This window comes from Callithrix jacchus, chromosome 16 (assembly GCF_049354715.1).
Source record: "Callithrix jacchus isolate 240 chromosome 16, calJac240_pri, whole genome shotgun sequence".
Classification (NCBI taxonomy): domain Eukaryota; kingdom Metazoa; phylum Chordata; class Mammalia; order Primates; family Cebidae; genus Callithrix; species Callithrix jacchus.
This window is the reverse complement of record NC_133517.1, coordinates 92,523,838-92,541,564: the sequence shown is the minus strand read 5'-3', so window position 1 is coordinate 92,541,564 and position 17,727 is coordinate 92,523,838. Positions and strand designations below refer to the sequence as shown.

General features: G+C 39.8%; 1 protein-coding gene across 2 annotated transcripts in view; it reads right to left on the bottom strand.

Annotated features, from left to right (window-relative positions):
* The window catches only part of DPYS (dihydropyrimidinase), an 82,982-nt gene that overhangs the window by 44,079 nt on the left and 21,176 nt on the right, over positions 1–17,727 (bottom strand). For both annotated transcript variants that reach the window (XM_035276612.3, XM_035276611.3), the window contains exons 4-6: positions 16,401–16,590; positions 2,627–2,783; positions 1,043–1,184 (exon numbers count right to left, since the gene is read on the bottom strand). In XM_035276612.3, the coding sequence (XP_035132503.1) occupies positions 1,043–1,184; positions 2,627–2,783; positions 16,401–16,590 (489 nt within the window). The remainder of the gene's footprint in view (positions 1–1,042; positions 1,185–2,626; positions 2,784–16,400; positions 16,591–17,727) is intronic.

Below are 17,727 nucleotides of genomic sequence, written 5' to 3'. Positions count from 1 at the left end.
GACAGAGGTGGGCAGATTACCTGAGGTCAGGAGTTCGAGACCAGCCTGGCCAACATGATGAAACTCCCTCTCTACTAAAAATACAAAAATTAGCCTAGCATGGTGGTCGGCACCTGTAATCCCAGCTACTTGAGAGGCTGAGGCAGGAAAATCTCTTGAACCCAGGAGGCAGAGGTTGCAGTGAGCCAAGATCGCACCACTACACTCCAGCAACTCTGGGCAACAGAGCAAGACTCCATCTCAAAAAAAAAAAAAAAAAGTGATATCAACAGAGATTTCATGAAAAGGAAGTATAAACAGAAAGAATTCCCTTTGTGTGTTATTTATTTATGTATTTATTTATTTATTCATTTATTTTTGAGACAGAGTCTTGCTCTGTTGTCCCAGGCTGGAGTACAGTGGTGTGATCTTGGCTTACCGCAACCTCTGCCCCACAGGTTCAAGTGATTCTCCTGCTTCAGCCTCCTGAGTAGCTGGGATTGCAGCCATGTGCCACCATGCCAAACTAACTTTTATATTTTTAGTAGAGATGGGCTTTTACCATGTTAGCTAGGTTGGTCTTGAACTCCTGACCTCAAGTAATCCACTCACCTTGGCTTCCCAAAGTGCTGGGCTTATAGGCATGAGCCACCACACCCGGCCCCTTCATGTATTTTCTATCATTTCAAATATTTGTACCAATGACACATGAGGCATTGGAATTCAAGAACACGAGAAATCAAGAAGATGGGCTATGCCGTTTCAGAGAATTCAACAATAACCCTCTTTGTACAATCTTAATTCATCCCCTAATGCCTCTGTAAAATGATGCGATGCATCCTCTAAACTAAAATAAACTATGCAGACAGAGATTATTTCTTTGCTGATGCTATACTGAGGGGTGGAATGGTGGTGGAGGTGATAGTATTATATCCCTAATATCCTCCCTAGCAAAAACAATCAAAAAACTTCTGTATGAAAATTTGTGCCACTCTGGTCCTCAAACGGGCAGGATCCTGGCTAAAGAACTAGGCAAAACAAACTTGGGACCTGTGAAACCCACCACGCCTTTCTCCCATATTACTGACATCCGGTCTTCAACACCATTCACCCCATTGGGGATCTTGGTAAAATCATCCTTCCCAAGAGCTTTCTGGCAAGTGTTGAAAGTACAATGATCAGTCCCAGTTGTGGTTAGATCATCGCTGTAAAATAAAAAAAACATGAGAGTGATGGGGTGAGTATACACAATACATTAGGAGGAAACTGTCAGAACCTTTCCTAATCTCCTGGCTCCCTTCTCAACTGAAGTCAGAAAAATGCAATGGAGAATGAGCAGTTTCTTTAAGAATATATTTCATACCTCCCCTGTCTCTATTCTAGGAAGCACCTTCAGAGAACACACTGATAGGAAACATGGTACAAGAAGGGTTAGGAAGCATGAGTTCTAAGCTCAGCTCCGTCACTTAGTAACTGTGATATGCGCTTGTCTGAGACTCCATTGTTCATCTAGAAATGAATAGTTACATATACTTGATGACGATAACTTCAGAATCACCAGCAATAATATAAGAGAAAACTCCTCGTCAGCAGAATACTCCACAAAGACATCACCATGGTGATCCTCATGAATGGAGGGCAGGTCCTCCAGGTCAGTCCCTAACCACATGGCCACACTGGGATGAAGAGGGTGAGATTAGCTGAGGATGCTAAAATCACCAGGGACAGGAATCCTGCTTTGACTTGAGAGTAATCTTGGGGATGCTGAATCATGAAAGAGGAAGGAAGCCAAAAGAAACGGGTAAGTGAACCCTTGTACGGTCTGTCATAATACATTCTTAGCATGAGACTGACTATCTGTGAATGGCAAGTGTTGGGATATCCATTAATGGTCGAATTTTCTTTTTTGTTTCTTTCTTTTCTTTTCTTTTTTCTTTTTTTTTTTTTTGAGACAGTCTTGCTCTGTCACCCAGGTTGGAGTGCAGTGATACTATCCTGCTCACTGCAACCTCTGCCTCCCGGGTTCAAGTGATTTTTCATGCCTCAGCCTCCTGAGTAACTGGGATTACAGGCATAAGCCACCACGTCCAGCTAATTTTTGTATTTTTAGTAGCGATGGGGATTTGCCATGTTTGCCATGCTGATCTTGAACTCCTGGCCTCATATGATCCAGCCACCTTGGCCTCCCAAAGTGCTGAGATTACAGGCATGAGCCACTGTACCTGGCCCAGGAATGGTAGAATTTTCAAGGAAAATGATCATACCTTCCCAGAAAGTAACAGTGTTACATACACAACAACTTAGTCCCCACATTATATCAGCTTACAAAATTCAACAATATTCTGAGAAAAAATAAGGCATAATGAAGAGCCCTGGCTTTGGGCAACAAGAGATGAAAAAAGTCAGAAAAGAGTAGAGTTTCAGTGAAAATGATCTGATTCCTCTGAGTCCAGAAAAGGCTTTGACAACATGTTATAGCATAATTAGGCCAATGTTTTTTGCTCTGCAGATGAGGGGTATCCAGGGCCTATCAGGCCAAGTAGAAGAGAATACTGGGAGGTCAATGGAGGGTCCAGATGGGAGGACGAGCTCCTCTCCACCCAAACCTTTTGGCAATATGCTTCCCAGTCATCTGCAAAATGATTACTTAGCCAACAGATTCATGAGGAAGTCGGGTGTTGAAGGGTCTGGTCGCAAGGGTGGACTCATGACATGGTGGGCTGCATGGTGCCATTCTTTACTCCAGTAGTGAGTGCCATCTGTGCTGAGACTGGCCGCAATGGGTTCTCCATAGACCACCTTCCCTGGAAAGATTAAAAGAAGCATTTATCACTTTAATTCACTCTTAAGAGGACCATCTAACAAACACAGAAAAAATAGACTTCTCTGCCCTAGCAGAGGGTAATCTCTACAGTTTAGCAGAATCCCAAACTATAATTTACTTTTGTGAACAGGATTGAAAAACCCACAATGAACATAAATATGAACGAGAAAGAAACCTCTGTAAGTGTAAGCTATTCATAATTTAGATTCATTTTTATTGCCATATAACTTAGCAAAAGCTGGCCAGTAAAATAGCCATTCTACTGAAATCTCCAAAATCCTACCAGATAAATGCTATTGTTATCTCCATTAAAAGATGAGAATAAAGCTATGGAGCGATAACTTCTCTGCATTTACATCACATGCACTCCACGTGGTGTGGAGGAGGTAGGATTTGAACCCAGGCATATTGACTCCAGCGGTCCTAACTTTTATGCTTCATTACCCTGATGACAGATAATTACTTGTTGGGTCATATGGAATTCAACCACAGTAGATCTCTGCTGCAAATCAGTTGATAACCTTTTCACACCCTTGAAAAAAAGAACTTCTCAATAAACTTGTATTAAATGAAAGAACACTCAGATAATAAAGTCTTAGCCAGAAATGCATATTTTAAAAATCATGCAAATAAGGCCATCAAGAAAAAAAGCATACAATGTTAAAAAAGTTAATAGTGCACAGTGAATTTGAATTTAAAATCAGAATCCTATCTCTGATTAGCATTTGTCAGAATAATAGGTTTGCTGGCATCAACCTGATCATATTCAGGCAATCATTAAGGAGAGGGCACAGTAAAGAGATGCTGGCATACCAAATTAGTTCATTCTGGTTCATCAGATGCTGAGTCTTAGTTAAAATCCTGATATATAACTGAAATTAACAGATTTCCTCAGAGAGCACTAACAGTGGATGGCCACCAGTTGCCTGAGTCATATCAAACTGGAACGTGGCACCCTATTATTTCACAGATCCTTCTCCAAACTAGCCATCTTCCACTGGCTAGCTTAGGAATTTGAAACACCACGAAAGCAAGGCTCACTGAAGCCTAAGAACTTCACTTCTTAAGTAATCAAGTATCAGTAAAAGTTCTCCCCTAGGGACTTAGCCACTGCTAACTTCCTTTGCCTGTGACGTACTCTACTAGATAGTCCTGTCTCCATCTGAATTCTTACTGCCCTATTCCCAGAAAAAGGAGAAACATCATTATCAGCTCTTTCTGAATATAGAATAAGCAGCAATCGTTTTTAGTGAATGAAGAGGTAATGTACTATCTACAGGAGAACTGGAAAGATGGATGTGATATTTTATTTGCAAGTATGAAGAGACCTTCCTATTCCAAGGGAATGTCTTTCGGATGCTTGGACAATGAAAACTCAGAGACTTGATCTGCAATCACTTTACAAGTTGCTGACTCGGGATTTTCCATGGTACTTTATCATCGAGGAAAGATCCTTATCACATGTTCTATTCAATCACTTGGCCCATCAAGGTGATATGGGAGTATGGTTCCAAAAGTTCTACAATTTTAACAGCACTCAGGAAAAATTGAAAGTGTCAGCATCTACCAGGAGTTTGCCAGGACTGTTTTGAAACCAGATGACAGGTAATTTCCTTGGAAGGGCTTAGCTCCTTTAAAATGTGACAGGCCACTTTAGTGGTATATACAGCAAACTCTTCATTAACTGGGCTATTTTCAACTTTCTCCCCATTTAGTATCTGTTAATATCCAAAGCAAAATTTAAAAGATAAAATTTCTTAACTGCATATTTTATTTCCTATTTCACAATTTCTAAGGCATTTTCAAAGGACTAAAAAAGCACGCAAGAACTAAAAAAGGGAAGGGAAACAGAAGTCCTGGATAATCCATAAATTGGATAATCAAACTGTATAATTCAGCATAATTACGGGTTCCGTTGGATTTGGGCTAAAAATAAAATAACAATAAAAATAGCTAACACATGCATACCATCCTACAGTTTGCAGAGCTCCCAAATACAGTCTCATTTGACCTTCATAGTCACCTTCATGCTGATTTGACAGATGAAGAGATTGATGCTCAATGAGAGTAACTAATGTGCCCAAGACACACTGGCACTAAGTGGTACAGCCAGAATTAGACTCATAGTATTATCATATCACATGCACTATGTTACTAGGAAAAGTGCCATTTTTTATTTCTTGGGAAAGAGCACGGATTTCTAAATGTTTAAGTCAACCACAGGCTATTTGTGGATGTGGCTGAGCAATTTTCCAATTTCACTTACTGGTTTCATTTACTACACTTAGCTGATTGGTTCTGTCTGTCCGGAGCCTGGTCCTGTCCTGATTACATTCACAAATGGAAGGTTTCAATAACGCTTAGGAGATAAGAACATCTTCATCATTAATCTCCTACCACTGTCTTAGCAAGCTTCACATTAGGTTATAGCTTGTCTACCCATAGACGTTCTCTCCTTATTTCTCCTTTTTTTTTTTGCTCAAAACCAAAGAAAGAAAAGACTGTCCTTTATGATGCAATCTCCCACTTAAAGGAATTTGATCCTTTGAGAGATTCTCAAGATTTCCCAGTAATGAAGCAGGTCAAACCAATCCAAACTCCCCACTGATGAGGCAACTCATTTATTAGATGACGGTGATAGAGCAGATGTTAACACATTGTCTGGATCTGCGAGCAACGCTTTATTGAGTCCTGAGATCTGCTAAAGAAGGTTGAAAGAAGCAGAGAAAAAGCATAGGCATCCAGGAGCAAAAGCACTGGCCACCAAATAGAAAACCAAACATGTTTATAGAAAGAAATCTTCCTAAACAAAAGGATAGAGCCAAACTTTCCTGGACTTTATTTTTATTCAAAACATTACATTTACAAAGGAAAAAAAAAAAGAATCGAGAAGGAAAATACACAGAAGCAGCTTGGTGGAACGGGTCATACAGATTTAGGTTCAAATCCAGATTTTGTTACTTTTTAGCTGGTGACATTGTACAAGGTAAGTCATTGCTCTTAGTCTGTTTTTCTCATCTGTGAAATGGGATCACAATGTCCCTCTAGTGTAGCAATTTTGTGAAGGTCAAACAAATGAATGCTTATGAAAGTACCCAGAATCTTACTGGGACCCTGAGTCATTTCATGTTATGGGCTAAATTGTGTCCTCTGCCCTAATCCACATGTTGAAGTTCTAATCCCTGATACCTCAGAATGTAACTGTATTTGGGAAAAGGATCTTTATAGAGGTATTGAATTTATAGTGAGGTCATTAAGGTGGGCCCTAATTCAGTAAGACAGTGGTTCTTATAGGAAGAGGAAATTTGGACACATACAGGGGAAGATAATGTGAAGACACAAGAAGAAGATGGCCATCTACAAGCCAAGGAGAAAAGCCTGGATCACATGCTTCCTCCACAGCCCTCAGAAAGAGCCAACCCTGTTGTCACATTGGTTTTGGACTTCAAAACTCCAGAACCGTGAGAAAATAAGCTCCTGTTGCTTAAGCAGCCCAGGCTGTGGCACTTTGTTACAGCAGCCGTAGAAAAATCATACGCTCCACAAACATTAGTTTCCTAATAGCCACCCAATTCTATTTAAAAAAAAAATTTAATGGCCAGCTTTTAACTTCTATGTAATTGGATATAATGTAAATCATCTTGTTCTAAATTTAAAGGACAATGGGATGTTCTGATGTTCATATGCAAGAAAGAAGAAAGGCAGCCTGGTCAATATGGTGAAAGCCCATCTCTACTAAAAATACAAAAAATTTCCAGGTGTGGTGGTGCACACCCATAGTCCCAGCTACTCGGGAGACTGAAGCACAAGAATCACTTGAACTCAAATGAGGTTACAGTGAGCCAGGATTGCACCACTGAATGCCAGCCTGGTCAACAGAGTAAGATTCTTTCTCCAAAATAAAATAAAAAGAGAAGAAAGGAAACTTGAGACTCAAAACCACCTTGACTAAGTGGCACATTGATTCTGCCCACAGCACCGGTGCCTAAGCATCAGTTCACTGCATGTAAGTAAATGAAATTTGGTGTATTCTTGTTCAACACTGCCAATCAGGACTTAGTGTGACCACTTGGGGAGAGAGGAGCCACTCTGTGGATTTTTCTCCCCATCTTTTAAAACACAAGAGAAATATAAAGGGGACAGAGTTTACATAAAATGGAAAATAGGAATTCTAAAGCCTCTGTTGAGAAAAAGAGTCAAACTCTATAAAATATTTAAAGAGATTTATTCTAAGGCAAATATGAGTAACCAATGGCCTATGACACAGCCCTCAGGAGATCCTGAGAACACATGTCCTAGGTGGCTGGAGCACAGTCTTGTTTTATACATTTAGAAAGACATGAGACATCAGTCAAATACATGTAAGCTATACATCATTCTGGTCTGGAAAGGCAGGACAGCTTGAAGTGGGGGCTTCCAGGGTATAGGCAGATTTAAAATTTTTCTGATTGGCAATTGGTTGAAAAAGTTATTATCAATAGAAAGAAATGTCTGGATTATAATAAGGGGCTATGGAAACCAAAGTTTTACCATGCAGATGAAGCCTAGAGCACAGTACCTAGCATGTGCTTGGCATCCAAGAACTTTGTTGTTTATGAAAAGTATAAAGCAAATATTCGTTAAGTTCAAATGAAAATCATATTTTTACTATAAAGGCAGGAATGTGGATATGAAGTAGAGGTAAACTTTATTAACACAAGCTAAAACAAGTTTAACTGCAAACCAGAACAACAGCAAAGCAGAGCATTGACCATTTCAGACAAAATGGGAAATAAATACAGCCGCTACATAGCAAGCAGAGCACCAAGTTGAATTGCTGTGAGAACTGCCATCATTCTAAACAAATCACAGAAAGGTATTGAAAAGCATTGAAAGTAACGGCAAAAAACGCAATTACTTTTGCACCAACCTAATAGTTACTCAGCTTGGACTAAAAAAGACTTAAGCATGATATAGACATTCTTTGCAAACTGTCAAAGTGGCACAACTTTCAATGGCTTGGACCATTGAAAGTTTTCTTCTCTTTCTAACCTGCTTTTCACTTTTTATTGCAGAATGCTTAAAGAAAATGTCAAGCCATGAGCAAAAAGAAACCTCAGGCTTCGGATGCACTGAACATACACTCCCCACCTCTTCTTTCCCAGTTTACATAAAAATCCTGGTGAAGAGAGACAAAAAGGAAAGAATCCAGAGTTTCACTGGGGATGAAAGAAGAATCATGGTTGACCAAGGTTTTGGTAGATTTTAGGTATATGGAAAGCAGATGGGATGGCAATAACTCATAAGGAAAGTTAAGGGAATGACAACCTGACTGGAAGAGTCGAGGGACTCATGAAATGCATTCCTTGTGGGGCAGAAAGGGCAGTGAAGGGGAGAGGAGAAGGAGGTCTGGGTCTCTCTCATCATTCACCCTCAAGTTTGCTAGAAAATGAAGCCTCTTAGGTGGTGTTGATGCTAGATTGAGACCCCCGCACCTTAAACTGAAGCTCTTCTGTGACTATGCCCCACTATAATTCACACAGCAAGTTCAGGAAACAGACATGCTTGGTGGCAAAGGAAATCCATGCCCATTCCCACACTGACCAACTGAACTGTCCTGTCAACATACGGACAGCCAAGGATCACCAGATGTTTGAAGAAAACACAAACAGTGCACACATATACACACACACACAAGGGCCAAGAGTTTTAAAAACTGAAAAATTGGCCGGGTGCAGTGGCTCATGTCTGTAATTCTAGCATTTTGGGAGGCAGAGGTCGGTGGATCACCTGAGGTCAGGAGTTCAAGACCAGCCTGGCCAACATGGCAAAACCCATCTCTACTAAAAATACAAAAATTAGTTGGGCATGGTGGTGGGCACCTGTAATCTCAGCTACTTGGGAGGCTGAGACAGGAGAATCGCTTGAACCTGAGAGGTGGAGGTTGCAGTGAGCCAAGATCGTGCCATCCTGGGCAACAGAGCAAGACTCCATCTAAAGAAAAACCCTGAAAAATTGAACCAGAAAGAAACAGAGTAGTGAGAGGAACAGAGTAACCAAGGAAACAGAAGAGAATTTTTTAAAAATCTTCATTAGTATTCTTAGAGAGATTAAGAAGATAGGCTGGACCCAGTGGTTCATGCCTGTAATCCCTACACTTTGGGAAGCCAAAGTGGAAGGATCACTGGAACCCAGGAGTTCAAGACCAGCCTGGGCAACATATTAAGACTATGTCTTTATATAAAAATGAATAAATAAACAAATAAAGTACAATTCAAAGAAAAAAAGAAGATAATGCATCTATTCAAAGAAAAACATTAAAAGGAATAAGAAACCACGGGGAAAAAGAGTGCTTAGAGAACAAGAATGTTTTCTTGGAAATAAAGGCATGATTACCAAAACACAAGTTCAATAGAAGGGCAGGAAAAAGTAAACAAAAGTATTTCCTAAGATGTAGAGCAAAAATTCAGATATTTTAGAAAGCTGAAAATAGTTAAAGGACATGGAGGATTATGATGGTGTCCAAGGAAAAAAAGAACAGAGGAAATGAATATGGAGGAAAATACAGAAGAAACTTTTTCAGAATCAAAGCTCAGTCATCAGATTGATAAAGGCCGCTGAACGTGAAGGTGCATTGTTAAAAGGCTTACTACTAAATATAGCCTTGTCAGAGGTGTTCCAACAGGAGCGACTCCATCTTGGAGAGGGGATGGGTAAAAGGAGGCTGAAACCTTCTGGACTGCAGAAACAGCATGCTGTAAAGAAGCCAGCCAAAATCCACCAAAACCAAAATGACACCGAGAGTGACCTCTGGTCATCCTCACTGCTCATTACACACTAATTATAATGTATTAGCTAAAAGATACCCTACCAATGCCGTGACAGTTTATAAATGCCATGGCAACATCTGGAAGTTACCCACTGTGGTCTAAGAAAAGGAGGAACTCTCAGTTCCAGGAATTCCCTGCCCCTTTCCTGAAAAACTCATGAATAACCCACCCCTTCTGTAGCATATATTCAAGAATAACCATAAAAATAGCCAATGAACAGCCCCTGGGGCCGCTGTCTATGGAGTAGTCATGTTTTTGTTTCTTGACTTCTCTAATAAACTTGCTTTTACTGTACTTTATGGACTCTCACTAAATTCTTCCTTGAGCAAGATCCAAGAACCCTCCTCTCTAGGAATCTGAATTGGATCCCCTTTCCAGTAACAGTCTCAGTGAAATTTCTGAACATCTAAAATGAAGAGAAAGTATAAAAATCTTACAGATGATGAAAAGTTTGTGATAAAAAGACAAGACCTCGTATTGGCATTTGCCTGCTACTCAGTAACACTGGATGCCAGCGGAGAAGGAAACTGTGCCTTCATAATCCAGAAAGAAATGCATTTCTGAACCAAGAATTCCACTCCCATCTGAATCAACCAACAAGCCTGAAGACAAGGACCCGGAAAATTTACCTTTTACACACTTTTTCTTAAAAATTACCTGAGAATCTTCAAAGTAATTCAAGAAAAGGGGAGATATGGAAACCAGGAATCAGTATATCCAACCTCATTATTTCAGAATGACATCTCTACTGCAGACTTAACAAGCAGCTATCAAAAATGAAAGGGAAAGTCAGCAGATTCTCCTCGCACAAAGAATCTCTGCAAGTAGAGCTGACTCTATTCAATGGAAAGTATGATGAAGAAGCTAGAATTCTTCATGATATGGTAAAGAAGGCCTATCTTTCTTTTCTCAATCTATTTTTTAAAAAGCTAATTGGGAAAAATTCGGGAGAAATGAGAAACTTTACAAGACAATAATGGTGTAAATATGTAGCAAACTAAAATAAGGCATGCTTTTGAGTCCTATTGGACTGAAGAAAGCTCACTTGACCTTGACACTTGGAAACTGCTTCTCTGAGAGTTAATTTGAATAACACTAACTTGCACTCCAAGTTAGTGCTATAAATTTGTCTGAAGTTCTCTTCTCACTAATTATTTCTACAGAGAAGAATATTTCCATAATTTTACACTGTGACAGTTCCAAATTTTAGACTTCACCTATAGACGAAGCATGGAAGACCTAATTATAGTTACAGAGCCAACTGTAATCTGTAAACCCCATCTAGGTAAAGATAATAATACAGCTGGTTGACATCTGGAGGAGGCAGAGAGAGAGCACTTAGGGTCTCTAAGTTTCTTTTAGCCTGTAGAGAAGGGATGTCTGGCCGGGTGCAGTGGCTCACACCTGTATAATCCCAGCTCTGTAGGAGGCCATGGTGGGAGGTTAGCCTGAGACCAGCCTGGGCAACATGGCAAACCCCTGACTCTACAAGAAATTTAAAAATTAGCCATGAAAAGTGGTGCATGCCTATAGTCCCAGCCATCCTGGAGGCTGAGGTAGGAATGTTGCTTGAGCCCAGGAAATTGAGGCTATTGTGACTTGTGATCTTGTCACTGCACTCCAACTCTGGTGAGATCCTATATCTAAAAAAAAATAGCTAAAATGCATAAAATTAAATACATCATTTGAAGTGATATTTATTACAGACAAAACTCAAGAGGTGAGAAGTTTACAAAATTACTGATTTTTCATAGTTGAGAGTCAAGTGGTACTGTCAAAAATTATAAATCACCACAAACTGATAGCTTGGGATTTTAGAGGCTGCCACCAAAAACTAAAGATAGAGATGTTTGCATCACAGGCGGTCAAGAATGAGCTGAGGGAGATGGAAGATATTTACTTTCCACTTAATACTTCATCATTTCCACTCCCGGCATGTGTTAATCTTTTAATAATGACAAAAATAGCAAAATGATGATAATGTCTTAAATAAATAATTTTAATGTAATGCCCAAAACTAGTTAAAAATTTTAAAGCACCAAAGCCAGCGGGGTGTGGTGATTCACTCCTGTAATCCCAGCGCTGTGGGAAGCTGAGGCAGGAAGATAGCCTAAGGCCAGGAGTTCAAGACCAGCCTGAACAACAAAGGGAGACCTCATTTCTACAAAAAAATTTAAACATTGGCTGGGTGTGGTGGCAAACATGAGTAGTTTCGTTCGGCTACTGGGAATGCTGAGGTTGGGAGAACCACCTGGGCCTGGGAGCTTGAGGTGGCAGTTAGCTAAGATTGTGCTACTGCACTCCAGCCTGGGTGACAGAGGGATTCTGTCTCTAAAAATAAATAAACAAACAAACAACTAAATAAATAAACAAACCCCAAACCTATTAAATACAAACTTGATATCCAGGTTTTCCCAACTTTAGATCAATTTGTCCTTTAACAGAGTGGAGAGTGACAGAAAAAGTTTGAGCTTTAGGGCCACATAGAATTGGATTTGAATTCCAAGTTTAGCACTTACTAATCAAGTGAACTTTGGCTTAATTTACCAATCTTTCCCAAGCCTCAGTTTCATTCAGTCACAAAAGAGTGGTAAAATTGAGCATGAAGCATTATTACGACAATTTTTTATAGGACAATGTATATTAAAATACATTGATAAGATAAGAATACAGTAAAACCTGAAATAAGATAAAAGAGATTAAAATACGACTATGTGTCAACAACAAACTGTTAGTTGCTATCATTACTATCCCGCTCTTCGGGGTATAGAGCTGGCAATTGAACAATAAACTCAAATTTAATAGCATTGTATTTCTAGGCTACCACAATAGAAGCAATCAATAATGGGATCTCCTCTGTGCCTCCTGGAGCCATGATTCTCAGGCTTTCATACACATATGAATCACCTGGGGTTCTAGTTATAAGCACACTTTCTGATTCAGGGAATATGGATGGGCCCCCAAGGCTCTGCATGTCTAAGGAGCTCCCAGGCAATGTGGAGGCTGCATTCTAAGGACCACACTGTGAGAGTCAAGGCCCTTGAAGATAGAATGGGCTCCTGACCTCAGGTGATCCACCTGCCTCTGCCTCCCAAAGTGCTGAGATTGCAGGCATGAGCCACCTCGACCAGCCTGGCCAACACGGTGAAAAACAGTCTCTACTAACAATACAAAAAAATTAGCCAGGCATAGTGGTGGGCGCCTGTAATCCCAGCTACTCAGGAGGCTGAGGCAGGAGAATTGCTTGAACCCAGGATGTGGAGGTTGCCGTGAGCCGAGATCATGCCACTGCACTCCAGCCTGTGTGACAGAGAAAGACTCTGTCTCAAAAAAAAAAAAGAAAGAAAGAAAGAAAAGAAAAAAAAGAATGGCAATGGTATTTACAGATGGGAGATTTTCATATTGTAAATGTGAAAAACCAAATGATTTCTTATTTAGTTCTACCTTGCTCTTTTACATTTAGAAATGATGTTGGATAATAAATGAGTGCAGACAGGGTAGATGTAAAAGGTCAGTGTGGTCCAACAGCTCTTGTCCCACTGCACTCCCCAGGGATCTGTCCTTCGGTTTGCTGATGCAGTCACCATGTGAACAGCGGGGCACAGTTTATGTCCGACACTTCCTCTTTGGGCCCCTGCTTGATCACAGGCCTTGGTCATGGGATAGAATCTTTCAGGCCATTTTATTCTGGAGCAGCGTTGCCTCTTTGACAATTGTGCATGAGGGTATTTTCACAAGTATTATATACTGTCACAGTAAGACTGACTCAACTACAATGTTTGGGTGGTATTTTAAATATTTCATGTTTACCATTCCTTGGGGAAAGTATGAGCAATATCCTCAAAATTACATATGCATTTACTCTTTGAACCAGCAATCCCACTGCTAGGAATCTACCCTCAAGATACCCATTTTGTGGTGGGCAGAAGGATGGAGCTCAACAGAGGTCCACATCTTAATCCCCATAACCTGTGAATATGTTACTTTATGTGGCAAAGGGATTGATAGATAACGACTAAATTAAAGTCCTTGAAATGGGGAGATTATTCTGAATTAATCAGGTAGGCTTAATATAAGGGGCCCTTAAAGTGAAAGAGCGAGGCAAAAACATCAAAATAATGTGATGTGAGATCTCAACCCATTGTTGCTGGGGCTGAAGATGGAGGAAGGGGCAATGAGCCAAGTAATGCAAGGGGCCTTGCAAAGGCACAAAAGGCAAGGGCTTCCTAGGACCTCAGAAAGGGATGCAGCCCTCCAGACACCTTGGCTGTAGCCTGGTGAGATCCATTTCAGGCTTCTGCCCTCCAGAACTAACGTGTCTTCCACAAATTGAAATGGCTTATGCATAAGGCCATCAATGTGGTTTCACTTGAAACAGCAAAAGATCGGAAACAACCCAGATGTCCATCAATGGGGGACTCGTTGAATAAAAACAGTAGCATATTTTGCAATTGCAAAAAAGAATGAGGAAAATCTCTGTATCTAGTGTGGGCTGACATTTGGAACATATTTTCAAGTGGGAAAAAAAAGCAATGTGTAGACAAGGCATATTATGCTACCTTTTATGTGGGAAAGAGGGAATATATTCTTATTTGGTAAAGAGAAATGTGGTAAAGATAGGTTAGAAATAAATTAATAAAAATCATTACTTATATGGGAAAAAGAAACTAAAGAAGGCAAGTAAAATTTCATTGAACATTTTTATGTACAATTTTGACTCCTGGACCAGGTAAGTGTTTTACAGATTCAAGAAATAATATTGAATTTTAAAACAATTTACAATAAAATTTAAATGTCCGTATTTACTAGTTTTCTGCCTATGATCTGTATTCTAAAACCTTCCCTAGGCTTTTACTTTGCTCCTAATGGAATTGTATCCCAATGCAAAACAAATACCCAAGATCAAAATACTGCTTCCTGACAGAACTGTCAAAATTGGAGCTTGAGGGTGGGTTAGAAGTGAAAATTTCTGCTGATTCCACTGTTCCTTAAATAATATTCTGACATTATCGACAAGGAACATACCAAGCAAATAATTATAGACCAACTAATCTCATAGAGTTGGCAACAGCACCATCTGGTGGGGAAAACCTATAACTTTAAAATTGCAGCACTTAATAAAAGGGGTGAAATTCTTTTACATGTAAGGGTAGCAATCAGAAATGGTTCGTTACTAAGACATTATTAACTTCTATGTGAAATAAGCTCACTCTTAAGACAAGATATTGACGGATTACATTTTAAAAGTGCACACAGCTTGCACAAAATCATACTAAACCTTAATGGAATACGAAGAAATTTTGACAACATTTATTTTGGTATCAATTATACACATGCCAAAACCATGCAGTGGGTCATGCTTATAATCCCAACATTTTGGAAGGCCGAGGTGAGAGGATTCCTTGAGCTCAGGAGTTCAAGACTAGCATGGGCAACATGGCGAGACCCTGTCTCTACAAGAAATTAAAAAAATAGCTGGTGCATGCCTGTGGTCCCAGCTACTTGGGAGGCTGAGATGAAAGGATCACTCGGGAAGTAGAGGCTGCAATGAGCTGTGATTGCACCACTGCACTCTAGCCTGGGCAACAGAGTGAGACCCATCATTTTTATAATGAATCTTACAAAAATACAGCCAGTTTTAATTTAAAAAAGAAAAACAGCAAGGTTGAATTACAAGACTGTCTCTGATTATCTGTGTTCCTAAAACTGAGAAGACAGAAGCTACCATGGGCCTAAAGTCATTGAGTAAAATACACCTTCTTTGTTTTTCATCCTTTCTTTACGAGTATTGGCAAAAGAATTAAATCATTTCTTTGCCCAATGCTTATCAAAAAAAGAAGATTTTCCCTTTCCTGTAAGATGAGTATTTACGTAGTAGACTAAACTAGGGAACTGAGGCAATTTGGCAGTTTGGGGTAAAAGTAACTTGGGTTTTAAAATCTTGAAATAACCATCACAAAAATACCATTTGCATAGTTGCTTCAATTGCTCCAACACCTAAGTGGCTGTCAGGCAAATCAATTCAATTCAAAAGAAATTTATTGAGTGTGTACTAGGTGCCTTGTACTGCCCTGATTCAGGTAGTGGGAGGGGTAGTGGAGCTGCCTAAGAGATAGGGAAACTTCTTTAAAATTAACTGAAGAGGGCTGGGCATGGTAGCTCACACCTGTAATCCCAGCACTTTGGGAGGCAAAGGTAGGGGGATGATTAGCAGTCAGGGGTTTGAGACTAGCCTGGCCAACATGGTGAAACCCCATATCTACTAAAAATATAAATTTTAGCTGGGTGTGGTGGTGCTCACCTATAATCTCAGTTACTCAGGAGGCTGAGGCAGGAGAATCTCTTGAACCCAGGAGGCGGAGGTTGCAATGAGCCAAGATCACACCACTGCACTCCAGCCTGGGTGACAGAGTGAAACTCCATCGCAAACAAAACAAAACAAAAAACAAAGCCGGAGAGCTTTGTATTTACCTGTCATACTTAAAAGTGGCTGCTAGTGGCATTGAGGGTGGGGCCATGTAGCTAAAGGAAATGTCCTGGGGTCCCAAGGATGGAGATAAAATAATAAATAAAACCTGAAGGCAGAGAGGCAGGGATGAAGATGAACAACAGTGGGGAAAAACAGACACACAGAAGAGTAAGTGAAAGCAGGAGGCTAATAAAAAGGGAGGAAGAAAAGTTGTGGAAATACACGTGCACTTTCTCACAAACTGAAGCAGGGGCTACAGACATTGACTTTCCTCTTCAGCTAACACTCGGTTCTCAGTGAGGTTACATTCAGGAATTACCATCTCTCCTTGCATCTGCTATCACCTTAGCTGCAGACTTGCTCATCACATGCACAATATAGAGAGGACAGTTCACAGCACTGGCTATGGTGATGGCTCTCAGTGTGGCCTCTGCCTCCACTGCCTCTGGGCGGCACAGCTCGTGGCCTTCAGGGCCTGTTATCCCCAGAGCCAACATCTTCTTTGCTCCCTAAAAAGACAGCAGGAATGTGTATATGTGTAAGGAAGATTTACTAATGACAGACATCATTATTTTATTATAAATTAAATGCAGCACCAGACGTTTGATTTGTTAGGTATAGGGCTGTGTGTGTGTGTGTGTGTGTGTGTGTCCATGTGAACATGTTTGTGTGGGTGTATATATATATATATATATATATATAGCATGTGTATTTGGTAAAAATAATTTTAATATTCTAATTGTATGTTAATTTTCATATGCATATTTTGCAATCATATTTTTTTAATTGGAAGGGGAAAAAAGCAACCAAAGCAAAAATGGACAAATGGGATCATGTCAAGTTAAAAGCTTCTGCACAGCAGAGAAAACTATCAGCAAAGTGAAGAAACAACCCACAGAATGGGAAAAAATATTTGCAAACTACCCATCTGACAAAGGATTAATAACCAGAATATATACAAAACTAAAACAACTCTACAGGAAAAAGAGATGTAATAATCTGATGTAAAAGTAGGCAAAAGATTTGAATAGACATTTCTCCACAAATGGCAAACAGGCATATGAAAAGGGGCTCAACATCACTGATCATCAGAGAAATGTAAATCAAAACTACAACGAGATACTGTTTCACCCCAGGTAAAATGGCTTATATTAAAAAGACAGGCAATAACAAACACTGGTAAGGACGTGGAAAAAGGAAACCTATATACGCTGTTCGTGGGAATGTAAATTAGTAAAATTGCTATGGAGAATAATTTGGAAGTTCTTCAAAAAACTAAAAATAGAGCTACCATATGATCCAGCTATCCCACTGCTGGACATATATGCAAAAGAAAGGAAATCAGTATATCAAAGAGATATATCTGTATTACCATGTTTGCTGCAGCACTGTTTAGCCACGATTTGGAAACAGCCTTAGTGACCATCAACAGATGAATGGATAAAGAAAATGTGGCAAATACACAAGGGAGTATGATTCTGCCATAAAAAAGAATGAGATCCAGTCATTTGCAACAACACAGATAGAACTGGAGCTCATTATGTTAAGTGAAATAAGCCAGACACAGAAAGACAAGCATTGCGTTTTCTCACTTATTTGTGGGATCTAAAAATTAAAACAATTAAACTCATGGACATATAAAACAG